At 37.5% G+C, this 18,560-nt stretch overlaps 1 protein-coding gene across 7 annotated transcripts in view; it reads right to left on the bottom strand.

Moving 5' to 3' along the window:
* CNTN4 (contactin 4) overlaps positions 1-18,560 on the bottom strand; it is an 899,609-nt gene that overhangs the window by 180,758 nt on the left and 700,291 nt on the right. For 6 of the 7 annotated variants that reach the window (XM_045051879.1, XM_011280163.4, XM_019824595.3 and 3 more), the window contains one exon: positions 729-926. In XM_045051879.1, coding sequence (XP_044907814.1) covers positions 729-926 — 198 coding nt within the window. Of the gene's footprint in view, positions 1-728; positions 927-15,559; positions 15,702-18,560 lie in introns of those variants that run through there. The other variant, XM_023249979.2, reaches the window with a different exon arrangement.

The raw sequence follows: 18,560 nt of genomic DNA, 5'->3' as shown, positions 1-18,560 counted from the left end.
AAAGGGCCCGTATCATTTAGTCAAATGAAAGGCTGGGACTCAGAGGAGGAGAAGCATCTCAAGAAGAGGGGACAGAATTCATAAAGACTCCTGGTGGGGAAAAGGCATAGTGGAACTAGATTTTTGGCATACAGTTCAGTACGATTGCCTTTGAAAAGCACACGGTGAATTACCATACACTGTTATGTCATTCATCCAGATAATTAAGGGGAAAATCACATGTTTTCTTGAAACATTTTCACAAAAGTATTGGAAATTAAAATTTATTTCTCAAATAAGCCTTGGTATTCCTGCATTTCATTGTGGTGTGAACTATGTCATTAGTATCATAAATCCAGAAGTTATTTGGATCATTTAAAACTTCTTTCTGGACACTTAACACTAAATTACATAGAATTGATTAATGAGCTAGGTGTTCAACCTTCTACTTCATTCTGCCTGTGTATACACTTTAAGTGAAAAAGAAACACTTTGTTATTTATACTCACCTAAATCCACATTCCATTCCTGTTGAGATTAGCAATTAAATTTCTAATTAGTTTTCAAAACAGATTCATGGGCTTACTTCTTACACAAGTGGAGCAAATACAGGTAACCAAATGTAAAAAGCATTAAACTTTTCTTAAATTTCATTTAGACAGCGTTTGTGTGCCAATAATATAACAGTTTTCCATATGCAACATATGATCTCAAAACACGGGAATAACAAAATCCCTTAGGAAACTCACCATCATTTCTCAATATTAGTGGTGTGGGTGGTCCCAGGACCTTGTGATTTGTCACTGTATTCGTAACCACACAGGTATAGTTCCCAACATCTGACTTTTCTACTTTGGCAATATACAGATTCCCAGTCTCTTGAGAAACGAAGCGGCGGTTATCCTGATAGGAAGGGTATTCATTGAAGATCCAGGCATAACTGAGCTCTGAAAGCAAAGGAATCATCATTGCAAAAATGTTTTCAAGCATTAGAATGCTACTGTATTCATGAAAAAAAATGGGCAAGTTAGAAATTCACATGTTGCCCACTGATTTTTTTTCAGCCTGCTAAATATAAACAGGAAGTGATCACAATCCCTTAAATATTTTACCAGTACTCCTACTGTCAGTCAATAAGATTTTATCTCTAGAGAACTAAAAAGAACACACTGATAGTTGATTAAAACAAGTCCAACCTCTTTAAGCCAAGGGAATAAGCATTTATAGTTTGCTAAGCATGTGCCAAGCACCGCGCAATACTTACTGAGTTCATGCGCAAATTATAGACCCGGACAGTCTATAATTTTGATACAGTAAGGCTGGAAGCCACCCTGAAAACCATTTGGATCACTTCTTTCATTTTATATATAATAATTGTTATGGTGCAGCATAGCACTTTGTGTTTTTCAACACATTTTACAGTTTTCCATCAACTGAGAAACTTTGGCACTGGAGAACAAAGTAACTAAGTCCAAACTCTTGGCCCTATGAAGGTACAGAATAATTTCTGGGACTCAGTTTAGTCTTCTCCCAAAACTTCTTACTATCAACACACATTCTTACTCTTTTCTTGCATAGTTGAACTATTTTTCCATTATTTGAGTGAGATGGTTGTTTAATATTGCAGCAAAAACTTGCTAAACACATGCTGACTGGCCGGAGGGCTGGTCCCAAATGTAAATGTGTACCTAAAAACATTGGCTGAAAAATTTATTATATTTATAAGGGACTGCATATGAAACAGCAGTCCAAGAGCAACGTTTTTTTTTTTTTTTGCCAATACTTATTCATCCCAGAATGCCAGTGGGATTTGTGTAATGGGCAGCCAGACGTGAAAACATCTGTTACAAAGTTCTAATTTTTCTTAAGAATTAGGTAAATGTTTTGCGAATGAATATGTGATCCCATGCTTTCAATTTCTGAGAAGAACCCTCACTGACAGTGAGCTGGCATGAATTGCTGCAGTGAACCACTGTGCTCCAAGGAAATCAAACGTCTTCAGCTCGAGGCATTCCATAGTTCCTCCCTTTAAAGTGTGATCTCCAGATGCGTCCAAAGCTGGAGAAGTGATATACTAGGCACTGGCAATGATTAATGTACCCCCACTTTATCTTTAAAAACTACATTGGTAGGGGAGGGGGAAAACTAGATGCAAAAGAAGATTCTGGTTTCAGAACCAGCTGGCTGATCTTTCTTTAATAGAATTCTAGGCAGAAGTTTAAAGGTATGCAGTGTCCTTGGAAAATGGGAGAAAGGCTTCAGCTTTGTAAAGAGAACACTAATTGCTATAAAGGCATTTTTGTTGTTTAATACTTAGATGAGTCCCAAGCGTGATTGACCTCAATAACCAAATATGCAACAGGAAACATATTCTGCCTTAATAATCCACTGTTTACATACAAAGGAGGGGTCATGCAGATTGCTTTCCCTTTATCACTGGATTATAACATTTCCTCCTGTATTATTTTGGAGAGATATAATTATGTTTATATGAGAATAGTTAATCATTTTATTTACGCATGTGCCTGTAATTATAAGTAACCCCATGCTGATGTCAAGAGGATACTCAGTATAAATAAGCAAGTGCTTCCCAGCAAGCTAGTCACTTCCTGAAGAAACTAAAATCTGGGGGAGGAAAGCCCCTATAAGAGATCATGGGGAAGTTCAATTGGTATGGCTGTTTACCCATGAAAAACAGGAGATTTTAACAAGCAGCAGAGCAAACAGCACAGCACTATGTACTGATCACTCAATTTGTGTGTGAGTTTTGGGCAAACCAAGAGATCTCTGAGCATATCAATGTTCTCATATGAACAATGAGGAGAACACTGTCTATGCCCTAATTCGCTACATGAGAGATTTAAGTATAAATTAGCATCTCCAAAATCACAAGGTAGAAGTTAGAAAGTAATTTACCAGCACAACATTAATCAACCCACACCTCCAAGGAAAGCTGTAATCAAATATACAAAACTGTATTTTCTTTTTCTAAAGACATTTCTCAAGAGTGTTGCTAGTGGCCAGTGATAGCAACCTCGCTGAATTCTGTGGGACAAGGCAATTAGAAAGTTGTATGGACCATGGATATCAGAAAAAAAAAAAAAGAAAAGGAAAGAAAGAAAGAAAAAAGAACATCTAATTTGTCATTTTTCTAATTGGAGTTAAAAAAAAAAGACCAAAATTTAAACCTGTATTACATAAGGAATGACACTTAAACATTCTCACTTTCAACTTTTAACCCATCAAGTAGGGATAATAACAAATGTGATGCAGGTATGTAGTGAGGATTCTTTTATGTGAAAGCACTATGAATCATAAGCACATCCAAATCATTAAAAGTTAGCCATTTTAAAAGTAAAAACAAAAAAAATACCCAATTAACATGCTATTTGGCTACTTAAAAATATGCTAATTATTCTGGTTTCACTGCTTTTGTGACATAAGTGACTTAGTGCTTTAGGAGAAGATACAAACAACCTTAAGCATATACTGCAGCATTTCCTGAACTGTGGTCCTTGGAATGTTAATTTCTTGTTTACAGAAGTTCTCTTCCTCCCACCTCTCCTAAATTTAGATGGGTTACATGATCAAATGGCTTTGAGAAGACCTAGATTAAATAAATTTTAATAGATTTTCAAATTTATCCTTTCAAGACTTGCAAGAGATTTTTAATATGCCAAGATTCCTCAAATTCCTTAGAGCATAAGTTTAAGCATACCAACTTACTGTATAAAATGATAATAAAATCTCTTCTACTGATCATAAAATCTCCTCGTCCCCTCTACATATATACCATTTTTCTAAAACATCTATTAATAGATCACAAAACCTAGGTTGGGAAACCCTGAACAAATAGTAACGACTTCAATTCAACAAACGTTAAGTATAACATGAAGATAATTAACTCTATCACTTCAGTGTTGGGAGGATCATTAAATGAGCTTAAACAACAGAAAATAACAAAATGTTGATTTAAAATTATAATAAGCTTCCCAAAATATAATAACAATATAACACTATGGCCATTTTCCATGGTGTAGAAAAAGGAACATACCGCAGTTGCCAAAAATGGTCTTAAATGGATGGTGTTAAAGATCATAACTAACATCAGTTGAACATGTGACCTTTGTAAATACTGTTGAGTCCTAAAATACAAATGTCATTCAAAAAATCTTGGTTGGTGCACTGGTGAGATCATGCTGAGCCTCCTGAAAGGGGGACATCTCTAAGATATTAATTCTTTTTTTTTTATAGCAAATATCACTTCTTGTAAACAGTGTATTTTTATTTTCCAGGACAAGGGGGAAAGAGCATAAGAAGTGTAATACAATGATAATGCAGGCATCAGTGCAGGTAAAATGTTCAGTAAAGCTAAAAATTACCCAGTGGGTCACCTGTTCTATTTCTTTGTTTTAAAGACATGAAAAATCTTAAGCCTAGAAAGGGTAAGGTCACAGAGTCAAAAAGTGGCAAAGGAGACTACAGATGGTTCTCAGAGTTTATGGGAGGCTAAGCTAAGTGAATGCATTGCTACTTACAATGGGTTTATTGGGATGTAACCCCATCCTAAGTCGAAGAAGACCTGTATCTAAGAGTCCTTTTAGCCATACTCCCATTCCAGTGCTCCCTCCAGGAAGCAAACAAGAGCTCTCCAAATTTGAAAGGAAGGAGCCACTACTGTATCACTCAAGGAGACACTCTAGTTCTCCTCTAAAAAGCAAAGTCTATTTTTATCAGAGCAAAACATTAATCCATTGGGTTAAATGACATGCTATCAACATGCTAAAAAACAGAGCCAAGTAAATAAAACAAAATAAATTCTAATGTGCTGCAATGAGGAAAAATATATCCCACTCAGTTTGATTTCCTTAGGGACTTCTATGCAGTATTTATACTTATTCAAACTTGACAGATTTCTTTTGATAAGTTTTCACACACTAATTGCTCTGGAAATGACAGACAGTTCCTGTCCCATTGGCAATTTGTAACAACTCAGTAAACAGATACTTGGAATACAATGTTTAATAGATTGTGAAGCTTCTGATGCTCAATTGAAAAATGCTGAGACTAGTTATAATGTGATATCCATTAGGGAAGAAGGACCTAGTGATGGTTTTTTTGGCTTGTAGCCTCCAAATCTATAGGAAATGAACAACAAAACTTCACTCTCTTACTCGGTTTGTTTTTCCATATTTTTGGGCCAACAGCAAAGAATGTTGGGTTATTAGTTTTCAAGTAAGACATCAATCAAGCAATTTTCAAATTTAAGTATTCATTGAGCAAATTCACCCTGTGATCAGAGTCCTTTGGATGGATGCTCTTAACGTGTTCCTGATGCTAAATTCTTTCCAGACTTACGTTATGCTTCATGACATTCTGAGTCCTGTCCCAGGGGTAGCACAAATGTCAGTTTTCAAAGATGCCTTTCTTAATCCTCAAAGTTTTAAATGTGAAAGAAAACTTAGCATGACCCCTTGAATTTCACAGAGCAGGAAACTTAAATCTAGAGAAGCTACATGCGTGGATCACAACCACACATTTGGTAAGTGGGTAGTCACAGTATTCACAAGAGTTGATTCTGTTAGGAACCCATATGGTCCTCTCTGAATTTATTTTAGAGCTAGAAAAGATCAGTTTTCCTTATCTGTAAATTTACTTATCTGTAAATGAGGGAGTACGACTAGATGGTCTCTAAGTATCTTTCAGCATTAAAATTCCACAACTCTATATGTGTAACATTAAACCCTAAATCTTAATTTGACAAATGACAAAAGTGGGATCCAAAGATACCCTGTAGCTTGATAAGAATCACACAGGTAGTTATTGATGAAATCAGAACATTTGAACTTTTAGTTAAATTTAAAAAAAATTAAGTAATCTCTACATCCAATGTGGGTCTTGAACTCACAACCCAAGTTCAAGAGTTGCACGCTCTACTGACTGAGCCAGCCAGGCACCCACAGAACTAGAACTTTTATAAACACACACACACACACACACACACACACACACACACAACAGTATACTACATTTATTTCAATTAAGCTGTGTTGTATTGTGTAGAAAAAAGATAGTAGAATTAACACTCAGGATATCTGGATTCTAGTCCTTATGTTGTAACCACTTTCACTTTAATAAATTATTTAAACAGTATGAGAGTCTCCTTATTTTTAGATAGTTTTACCAATACTTAATTCTACTTTTTGTACAGGGTTGTGAAGTTGAATTTAAACTGAGATATTCTAAGCAGGTAGATGTGAAAAATGTATCTTAAGTGATTCTATAGATACCATGGGTTATATGAATATATTCACTGGTTTACTTCTTGGCCAAATATTTAGCAAACACCAACTCACAAAATCATTGAGCTCAGCTAAGCAATGGAACTGAAGACAGGGATTGGAACCCATTAGTAGTTTTCCTGGGCAAGGAGGCAGAGAGCATAACCCAGTTCCAAGATCCCTGGATTTGTTGTCAAAATATATGGATTGAGTCTTGGCTTCAGGGCTTATCAGCTAGAAAGTAATTTCCACTTCTTAGTTGTCTCATCTGAAAAATAGAAATAATAAAAAGAACAGTTTCCCTGCCTAAACTAAAAGCGAAATTGAACATTAAACATGTTGATGTCAGCTTTTAAGAATGAATGTGTTTCTGTGTGTTTTTTTGATTTTGTTTTGCTTTTTTGTTTTTGTTTTTTTTTTTTTTTTTGCTTATAAATGGATTGATAAGTATTTTGTCTTCCTATGAACTTAGGAAAAGAGAGGTGTTATAAATTGGGAGTAATCTAAGTAATTCCAGAAAAAATAAGAATTGTACCAGACAAGTCAAGCACTAAACAGCACTAGTGATTTTACATCATAAATAGGTGGTGGGAAAGCCTAAGAGAAGAGTGTGTTGTCATATGAAAGATTTGTGAGATCTCCCAAGAGGGAGTGGCTGACAGACTTCTGGCTTCTCAGAGAAGATGCCTCTGGATAAAACCTCTAATTATACTAAGACCCTAAAAGATCAATATAAAGTCATATTTGACTGTCATACAGTCAACAGCATTTCGTGAAACAGAAGGAGAATAGAGGTGTCTAAGAGAAGCTGAAATCTGAAGGGCCACAATAGGACAGATATTATACCTCTATTAATTACGACATAGACTAATGGGCTTTGAATGATTACAATGCTGGCCGTGGCACTATACTATGTAGGTTGCTGAAATCATGCCTGTGGCTGAAAGGACCCGTAACATGGATGCTTTGTGACTCAGAGAACTTGGTTTAGACAAGTCTCCAGCATCAAGCAGGACCTCCCAGAATTCAGAAATTGTTTTTCAATATAACTGGTGCTGAATAGAGCAGGGGTGACATGTATCTGTCACCTGGACCACTAGCTAGCTGCTAACTCCTCCACCCATGGCTGACACAGTAACTGACTATGCCACACACAAATTCACAATCATTCTCCATACAGTGCTTTAGGCAGTTGCTTCCAATCAATTGGTGCTGGTACCTAAGGTCAAAATTCTTCACCATCTTTGTAAAAGTGATTTAGGAGAAATGAAATGGTGACCGTGTGAGGCAAGGGTTAGAAAAGGCCTAGTGCCAAATCTCATGCAAACTGGGGGCAGGCACTTCTAAAAATAAGCCTCCTGACTTTTCGCTCAATGATTATTTGGTACATGTGCTTTGGTCACTCAGATGTGAGAGTGGAGGTAGGGGAAATAAGATGGAAAAAGGGACATCTTCGAGTCAAGTATATAGCCTGTAAATGTTGCTCTTGTGTATAGTTTACAATCTCCTCCCTTTTATGGGTTACTTCTTGTTTTCTTGCCTCTATCTTACTGGGTGAATTAGACACTTTTCTGGAGTGTAGACTTTAAAATTTTGTAGGCAAAAGTTAAAGAATTTAACTTGAGGGCAATTTAACACATTGTCTTGAGCATAAGCCAAATATAAGTATATGATGGCATAGATATAAAACCCATACAAATCATAAATGTATAAGGCAAGGCTTCAACAAAACCATGTGCTTGTGGTTCACTGCTTCAGGATATGTTCCCAGATTCCCAGGGGTACATGCTGACTCTCTTTTGCTCTCAGAAAAATATCAGTAAAAAAAGTTTGGGAAATATCGTCTAGGTCTGGTGTCAGCAAACTTTCATACACTAAGGAAAGAATCCATATATTTTTTTCAACAGAACAGCATTCTTTTCAAAGTTAGCACATTCAGACTCTTGAGTAGAGGCTGCAAAGTGACGGCACACAGAATGGATTTAGCTTGCATAAGCATGCGTGTCTTTTACGGTTTCACAGGCTTTAAAAAGAGTAAAAATCACATGAACATCTAGATATTGGGATTTTCTTGAAACTCAAACACAGCTCTCAGTTATCAGTCCTCAAGAGAAATCAGGGAAGTGCAACACAGCATCCACTCCACTAATGGTTCTTTAACTTGAGTGAGCTCAGAATCACCAGAAGGGCCTTGTTACCATACAGAATGCAGAGTTCCACACCCGGTTTCTGATTCAGAAGGTCAGGGATGGAGACTAAGAATGTGCATTTGAAACAAGTTCCCAGGTGCTGCTGCTGGTGGTCTGGAGATCACACCGGGAGAAACAGTGCATTAAAAGAGAGAAACACGCTAGTCTCTCATTCCATGAGGGAAACAACTGGCAGAGCTGAGTAGTGGCTGCCCATTTAGGAGAGGGCTGGGGGTCTCCATTGTGCCACAGCCTTTACCAATCCCTACTTCTTACACAGGCCCATATTGCTCAGTTGGCAATTGAGTGTGTGACCTGTTTTGAAATACAGAGAGGAAACGCAAAGAAATGGAATTGACACTTAGTTGCATGCTCTTACTAGCATGAAAATGGTACTATAGAGTAAGCACAAGCTAATTGGAGTATTTTGATGGAAGGAAGGTAGAGATGACACCAAAACCACACAGAACAAACATTAGAGCTTTGTACGATTGTGATGAGCGGTGGTCCAGCCCTCTTTACGTAGTCAAACCTGTAAGGCTATCTCTCTGTGATAGTTTGAATGGACTATGAGAGGCAGAAAAAAAAAATACTGTTCATTGGGATTAAAGGGTGCTTCTTTCAGTTACTTGTTAAAAATTTGGCATTTAAAGAAATCAAAGGTACTATCGTATTTTATGAAGAACTCAAATACAACATCCAAAGCTCATCTGGTAAGTTTTAATTCCTTAAGGCATAGATATCTTTGACAGCCAAAGTAAAATATAAAATACTTGAGACAATGTGAAAACTGCATGCTGGTTAAAAAGATACCTATCAAAGTTCAATGCCCCATTCTAAAGAGAAAGCCACTTTTCCTCAGGTGAGAATTGGGCTGAAAAAAATGAGATATACCTCTTTCAGCTTAAAACTTATGTCCCTTTCCTACAAGGCCTTCTGCCAGATCTCTGATTCTCTCTAGAAATGTTGGGGGAGGTATTGCTGGGGAAGGTATATCCAGTCAGTATCCAAATCCTGTAGATTAGAATTCCACAGGATTTCTTGCTTCTATGCCCATCTCACCATTACCTGTCATTGGCCTAAGAACATCCTGCCATTTTGCCAACATTCCAGGCCAACCCACACACCACTGCCAGATTAATTTTTCTAAAGAGCAGTTTTGGATCCCATTCCTCCTTCCCACACGAGTCCTCTGTGATCTCTACTGCAACCTGAATCAAGTAAAATACATCAACATAGTTGTCAAGTCCTTCCAAAGCAGGACTTCAAATTATCTAGTCTTAGTTTCCTACTCCTCTCTCCATGTAAGTCCATATTCTGGGGGAGTACTCTTCAAACTAGGCTCTGCAAAAGAACAGAGAGGTTGATTACTCTGATTTCTTTGTCATATAATACATATCCATTTTCTCTGAAATCACCTTTAAATACAAAGATAAGGCACTATGGGAAGGCTATGCCTACCTGTCTCGGCTGTAAGCTGAGACCTCTGTTTTTTAGCTTTTTTGTGATTTGCTCTTACCAACAAAACTATATTTTAAGAAATGTTTGTCTGCTAAGTAGAGTTGCTTAAGGTAAAGTGGAAAAACAGGCACTGATCCCCTGATGTGCTCTATGTTTTTCAATCTTCCTGCCTAGGCTTGGTCACTCTCTCTCAGGATGCCCTTCTGCCTTCTGCTTATCTCAATGGCTACCTTTTGCAAAGAGCCATCTTCCCTCCTGGAAAAATATATGTGGTCTCTGCTCATCAACCAAATCAACATGTGTTTCTCTTTTGCTTCGCGGCAACTACACATTATTTCACATATTAAAATTTTGTTTTTCCTATATTAGAATTATTCAATTACTTGTCTCTTCTCCAGCTACCAAATTCAAGAATTACTTGTGGACAAGAATACATATGGCAGGGGAACATATGCTTCACTTTCGTCCCTCCCATTCTGTAATCAACTAGTGAATATTAGTTGAATTGAATTGGAATTCCAAATGTCCCAAGTTTCCTAGAGCACCAATTCATTACTAAACTCTAGGCCAAAAGCATTAGTAAGAAACAAGTTACCTATAAAGAAGAGTATACAATACTTCCATTAGACCACTGATTGCAAAGCAGAATCACTGAAATCAGAGAAGGACAGAAAATCTATAATATCAGAATGTACATTTTTCAAATCAGAATGGCTAAGCCCTTTCTCTAAAAAAACTTTCCTTTTATCTCTGACATGCAGTTTTACTGAGTTTACAAAATGGCAGTTAAGAAAAGATGACTAATTCATAGTCTTCCAAATACTTAAGGGAAAAAAGACTCAGTAAAAGCAGAGAGGTAGGCATGCAGAGATGGTTAGCCCATACAACACAACAGGCTAAATGACATGTGCCAATAAAACTCAGGTAAGCAGATGACACCTGGGTGGCCTGGCCAGAACCGCAGTTACTCAAAGGGGGCACTAATCCCTGGACTAAGATATTACCGCATAGAAGGAAGGAAACTTGGATTTGGTGAGCCAGGTTTTCAAATCTATTTTTAAGTAAGGCTACGTCTTTTTCTTTAATTTCTTTTTTTTTTACATTTATTTATTTTTGAGAGACAGGGAGAGACAGCGTGAGCAGGGGAGGGGCAGAGAGAAGAGAGAGGGAGACACAGAATCAGAAGCAGGCTCCAGGCTCCGACCTGTCAGCACAGAACCCAACGCGGGGCTCAAACCCACGGACTGTGAAATCATGACCTGAGCTGAAGTTGGACGCTCAACTGACTGAGCCACGCAGGCGCCCCATAAGTAAGGCTACGTCTTATAAGTACATGAGCAGAATCACAACTGGTTTAATTCTTTACACTTCAAAACACTTGAGTATCCATAATCTCATTTGTTGCCTCTACTAATAAGTAGAGGAAATAAGCAGAATAAAGATTGGTTCCATTGGAGGGACAGGGAAAGTGAGACATAGGAAAACAAGTGATCTATTCTAAGACCACCAAGAAAACCAGTGGATTTAGATTTAGGATTAAAGCTGACACCTAGGCCAAGATTTCTTTTCCTATGCTGGAAGCCATTGCAATGGCACCTTTCAACTTAACTGAGCCAGTAACAAGGTGGGCACAGAGGTTATCATGACTGATGTTGCCAGGCCTTTTGCTGAAATAACTACAGTGGGGGTTATTTCAGGGTTCACCACCATCTTGTACCTAATCCTGTATGGCACTCAAGAGATGCTCAGAATATCAGGGAACTAGCTAGCTGACCAGTTAAATCTTGAAATATCAGGATATACAGGTCACTTGTATATCAACATTTAAAGATATTTTCTAAGAAAAGGCTGCACACATCATCATTATTAGAATATGTGCTGTTTGTCACAACATAATCAAAATCTGTCTTATTACCTGAAGCTTAGCAATTTCTGGGGAGAAAGGAAAAAATATTCAATGTGGGAATTGAAAGGCATTCTTAGGAATGATTAACAATTTTGAGTAAATGGTAGAAAATGTCAGTTAAACTATAATTATTTACATTTTTAAAAGGATTCAAGCAGTTATATGAGTAACAGAACAAGTTTTCAAGCAATGTCACCAACTCCCACACAAGTCACTGATATACAGCCTTTTCATCAGATTATTAAACAATTCTACACCCTCCTCCTCCTCAATTAAAGATGTGGTCTGAAATTCAAACAACTGACATTTAAATTTTGATTCTAAATTAACCATTAATCAAATTTGCCAAGCAAATACTAGTCTTCATTGTAATCAGAGATGCTTTTTGCCGTCTCTTGTCTGCATTTTGCCAATGCTGAAGTAAGACCAATAACAAATGCATTTGGCCTGGTGGTCTATTAAAAATAGATCTGTCCTTCCCAAAGAGAAGAATTTACTTTTACTTGTACCTTTATAAACATAAAAGATATTCAATGACCATAATAGTCAAATTCTGCCTTGAGATGTGGTGGACAGAACCAGATGAATGATTAATCATCCTTGAGTTTTTCTTTACTATTTGGTTTGCCATAAAAGGTAAGTTACTCTTCTTGGCAATACTTCTTCCTTTGGTTCTCATGATAACCAATCATCATTCCTCAAAGGCTGGCCGTACGAATGGGCATGAGTCTTGAGGTAGACCAGTCGTATTACCTCATCCCCTAAGGCACAGTAATTGGTTCAGGAAGACTCATATGACAAAAGCCAGCCAATCAGAATTTTCTAAAATGCAATCCCTGCAAAAGGGGGCCTTTTTTTCTCCTTCAGGTTTTGAGATGTAGGGGCTGTGAGCAAAGTGCCTCATGCCCATGTTTAATGTGCTAGAGACAAGTTGATTTGAGTGGATGAAGCTAAGACTGAGAGCTGATATGCAAAGCAAGTGAGTGCAGGTGGTATCTGAGTTACTTGAGAAAATCAATTTTGAGGAAACATTTTTGTCTTTCACGTAAGCTGCTTTAAAAAAAAATCAGTAAATTTGTTCATTAAAAAAAAATCCCTAGTGGACACTGAGTTTCTGTCCTCTAGATTAAATGTCTTAACCAATAAAAACCCTTGTCATTTCTTTTCCTACTTAGAGGCTTAGCTTACCTCCCCTCTCCCATTTAGTAATGTCCTTTTCTTACCATCATCCATACGTCCCCTCAGAATGTCCTTTGAAAAATCATTGTATACTAATATCCCACCACCCACTACCATTTAAAAATGTTCTTTAAATCAGGGCACTTGGGTGGCTCAGTTGGTTGAGCATCTGACTCTTAGTTTTGGCTCAGGTCATGATCCTACAGTTTGTGGATTTGAGCCCACATTGGGCTCCGTGCTGATGGTGCAAAGCCTGCTTGGGACTCTTTCTCTTTCTCTCTCTCCCTCTTCCCCTCCCCTACTTGTGCTCTCTCTCTCTCTCTCAAAATAAATTAACTTAAAAATTAAAAGAAAATTGTTCTTTAAATTACCAGCTCTTAGAAATAGTGGATTCTTGGGGTGCCTGGGTGGCTCAGTTGCTTAAGCCTCTGACTCCTGATTTCAGCTCAGGTCATGATCTCATGATCTGTGAGATGGAGCCCTGTGTAGGGATCTGCTCTGACAGTGCAGAGCCTGCTTGGGATTCTATCTCTTTCTCTCTCTCTGCCCCTTCCCTGTGTGCTGTGTGTGTGTCAAAATAAAATAAATAATGGATTAAAAAAAAAAGAAATAGTGGATTCTTACCAATGACTCTTGTATCACTTTTATGGCAATGCAGCAAAGACGGTGGTGGGGGGGGGCAGCTTCAAGAAAAACTTTCAGAGGAAAATAACATCTGATCATCACAGTTCTCTATCTGATGTCTAAGTCTGTGTGTGTGTGTGTGTGTGTGTGTGTGTGTGTGTTTAACTGAAATATCCTCACCTAAGGTATTTTAAGAGTATTTTCTATAACCAGTCAAATATGTACTCTAGTATTTGGAGTTAGACATATTTCTCTGGTCCTGAAACTTTGCCCCTTCTATAAGGCCCAGAAAGTGACTTAGCTTATCTAAGACTCAATTTCCTCATCTGAAAAGTGAGGATAATAATACACTTTATAGGTGGCTGAAAAGATCAAAGGCAATGTTGTAATAAGCAAAATGCTTAATTACAATTAGCACAGTGTATAGCAAATACAAGTACTCAACAATGTTAATGTTTATTGCTATTAATGCTAAAGCAAAGACTGTGAAAACAATTGTCTGATCATCTACATATTCGTTCAACTTCATGGTAAAGATCCATTCTAAATCATCCACTTATGTTAACAGACCAGATCAGGGTTTATGATTAATAAAGCTACAATGACATCTTATCTTAGTGTCGTACTCATTTTTTGAAATTATTTTCATTTTGTAGTATTCATTTGATTCATTTCTAGGATGTAATATCTATTTTCCAGGAAAGGAAAAGTGAGGAACACAGAGAATATTTAAAACTTAGCATTAAGCAAAACTAACCCAGAATATTAAATCTTCTGACCATTTGTGTAGCACTAGTATATTCGTGCTAATAAGCTGAAGTAGCAAAATAGTAACTTAAAACTAATTTGTTCTCTCACTTTCTAGAAGTTGAGGAGGGGGGGCAATGATAAACATATGGTAGATAATAAACAAATGCTGTAATTGGGAAACTTAGCAGTAAAGTTATATTTAGAACTCATGTATTACAGATTGATAGCAGGAAAGTATTCCAGAGAAAATCTATCTACTACTCTCCTTTCAGGAGCAGGGAGAAGTACCTTGGGAGGCATTAACCTTTCTTGGTTTGGTGTGGTTTGGTTTGTAATTAGCATGTGATTAGGGCAGGACTTGGAATCCATGACCTTAGTTCTTACACCTACTGCTCTTTTCTCATATAGTGTAGTTGAAAGGGCAGTAGGGAGGAGATGTCCTGCACCTCATTTTGTGATCTTGGCCAAATCACTTAATCTCTCTAAGCTTCAATTTTCTCACATGTAAAGAAGGGATAACCCTCACCTCAGAGGCTTGATGACCAAATAAAACCATATACATGAAACGATTTGTAAACGAGAAAACACCAAGCAAAGGTGAGAAATCATTACTGGGCAGGGATTGCAAATAGATTTTAACTTGACTGGGGAGCTCTGCCTAATTGGTATTGGCTCTCCAGAATGCTACGTTAGGGTTTTGAGGATGCAGTGGTACTCAAGGAAAAAGGAGTCATAATTGATCTGCCTGCCACGGTACAAGAGAGGGTAGTGGACACACATGTGACAAATATGTAGGGTGCTGCCTCTGCATGAATGAGTCGTGGCTAGGATGAGGAGAGGAGAGTCCTGAATGAAGAAGCATACATTCTGAAACACACTTTTTCACCTCTCTGTTCCCATAAAATGCAAAATTCTATAAAATGGATATTACTTACCAAATGTGTGCATTACCATGAGACTAAATTAAATAATGTATGCAAAAGAGCTCAGACACTGTAAAGCAACATCCAGTAGATTTGGATTAATACTATTAGGGCATAAAAAATTACACATGCAAACATATCTTACTCATCGAAAATACCTCTTTTACATGGATGGAAATAAAAGTTAATTACCCCTCTGTAATAGTGGCAAAACAATACAAAAATGATGTTCTTAAGTGAATGTTAGGAAAAATACATTTCACCCACCTTCAACTTTGAGCATTTTGCCTGTCACTTTAAATTGGCTAAATGTTTGACAGATGTTCAATAATTGACACAGCTTATCTTCCTCTCTCAGGCTCTTTTCCTACTCAATCGCCAGCATTTCTAGTTGCTATAGCAACTGTAAACATTAATGATTATTCCGTCATGCCAGGGGGATTTAAACACATTCTTAAGTTAAAAGTTCCCTCAGGAAAAAAAGTCTATCTATCTCTGGAAAGATGGGAAATATTATATGATTTAAATTCCCTGGTTATTGAATTTATTAGATCTAAATACACAAATCTTCTTCTATAGTTTCACATAGGTAACGATTTTTTTTCCTCCCATCTGAGTAACAAAGGAGTTGTGGGGAATTGAGAAACTCAGCTTTCTCTGATGAAAGGGAAAAATAATTGATCTTGATAAATGATATAGCAGAAGCTGGTGGGGAGTTTTGAAAGAAAGAAATGACCTGAAGTTTCATGACATAATCTGGGTGCAAATTTAAAGTAACTCTACTTAAAGCCTCAGTGGTTTCAAAAGTAAAACTGGGGGTGCCTTGGTGGCTCAGTTGATTAAGCATCTGACTTTGGCTCAGGTCATGATCTCATGGTTCATGGTTCGAGCCGTGCATCAAGCTCTCTGCTATCAGTACAAAGCCAGCTTTGGATCCTCTGTCTCCCTCTCTCTGCCCTTCCCTGCTCTCTCTCTTTCTCTTAAAAATAAACATAAAAAATAAAAAAAAAGAGTAAAACTGGAATGATTATATTTGTTCTAACCACACAAGTCACCCTATACTGTAAAATACACTAAATGCACGGGGTCATTACTGTGTTTTGTGGCAAAGTGAACAATAGTTTGAGCTTCAGAAGAAAATGAAAATAAATAGAAAGACGGGAACATTTACAACATTTATTTCAAGGTGGGGGACGATGAGCCAGATTTGTGTAATAGTTTTGTTCTGTTTCCCATGCTTACTATCTTAAAGTGTTTTTCAATGATTGCCAACATTCAAAAATTGAAAGATTTCACAGAGAATTTCACATTTAAGTCTCCTCAGGGAAAACTACAAGGCCACACAATACTGACCTCATTTCTCCTCAAGGCAGTAAGTGGCCAAAGATGAGCAATGGCTGGCCTGTTTGAAGGGATCATGTAGATCTCTACCTTGCCTACAGTATCTTAATCATTTATACTATTACTTGCCTGGCCCTTGGAGAAAATACAGTTTTAAAAGCGAGTGAACCTCTTTCATACATGCATTCCTAAAGCAAATCTTCCGGATTTCCATGAACCTAAATCATTTTGTGCCCCTTGCTCTTCTTGAATGAAGTAGGGGACAGCTAATATCTGTGCCTCACTTTGTGGAAACCGCTTCTGTTCACACCGGTCACTGCCTAACCCCTGAGGCCCAGTGACTGACTAGGGCAGGCTTAAATGGAAAACAAGAGGCCCAAAGAAGCCCTCAAAATTTTGTCTTTCTCAATGCGTAGGCTTTTTCTCTCTTTTAAAAAATTATACTGTGGCAAGATACACATAAAATTTACCACTTTAATGTGTCCAGTTCAGTGGTATTAGTACATCCAAATTGTTGTGCAACTATTACTCATTATCTATCTCCAGAACTTTTCATCACCCTAAACTGAAACACTGTATCCATTATGTCTAGTTTTCAATCACTCATTCAACAAATATTTCTGTGTGCCTGTTATATACCAGGCATTCTAAGCACTACAGAACAGGATATATAAAGTAGGGATATAGTTTTAGGGGAATCAGTTTTCCTGCATCCTGCTTATGTTTCTAGGACAGTAAATCTTATGGTTCATGGTATTTATTTCTTCTATCCTGAAATAACTCTTTGGGGATCCTGGACTGCAAACATACCTTGATACATATAAGACAACAACTGGACACTGATTGTTTTTGGTGCTTAGTTTTTCCCACCTGGTCAACTCATCCCCGACTTCTCATTAGGAACCATTTCTCTCCTACTCTCAGTAGATGCTATTATATGAGTTGGGCTTCTCTTCATTCTGGCTCCAGGAATGTACACATGTTCTATGTCTACCCAATCCGAATTTTCTATCCGGCACCACCCCATAACCTCCAGTCACCATAATTAGTTTAAGGATGGGCACGTGACTCAAGCTGACACATGAAAGTCAATTTTGAAGCTTGTGCTAAAATCACTGGGAATGAGTCACTCTCTTTTTGCTGGGGTTACCATACAGTGAGAGCCAGCTCAAGCAAAGTAAAGCCAAAACATGCATAGATTCCTAAAACTATCACTCGAGAGCTAAAATCTAGCTGTGTCTAATGGGAATTTTATGCCAATATGTTCTCATTTTTGTTCAAGCTCATTTGAATTGGGTTTTGAAACTTAAGACAAAAAGGATGTTGATTACAAAACAATTAGACAATTGACATAATATTGAAGAATGTTATATAATCTCAACAAATATCCAATGGCCAATTGTATGATGACTTCTGAAAACTTGTTCTCCAATTCTACCTTTTTAATTCTATTTGAAGCAAAAATTACCCCCCTTGTCCCTGACTAGTTCTGCTAACACAGGACTGCTCTAATGCATTCTTGGCTTCTTTGCTTTAATTCATCTTCCTCAGATGTCGACCTAGCTTGATTCTAACTAAAAACATATCATCTAAAAGCTTAGGCTAAAAGTTTAGTTATAATGCTGCATCTACCAGTTGTCAGAGGTGTGAACTTGGGCAAGTCACCTCAACTCTGTGTTGTTCTAGTAGTCAAGTCAGTTCTGCAAGAGTATGGGGATACGGAATCAGGCAGATTGGTATTTTCTAGGAGTATCTCTGTAGTTGATCTCCTCTGATGGATGATGATACAGGACAGAAAGTAAGAGTGGAATGAATGAAGGTCCCTCTCAATAAAAGCTCTGAATATAGACAGCCAATGTTCATCTGTTATTTACTAGGTGGCCAGGTGCTAGCACACTATGCGTTTGCACAGGACAGACACAAATGA

Source organism: Felis catus, chromosome A2 (genome assembly GCF_018350175.1).
Source record: "Felis catus isolate Fca126 chromosome A2, F.catus_Fca126_mat1.0, whole genome shotgun sequence".
Lineage (NCBI taxonomy): Eukaryota > Metazoa > Chordata > Mammalia > Carnivora > Felidae > Felis > Felis catus.
This window is presented reverse-complemented; position numbering and strand designations above follow the sequence as displayed.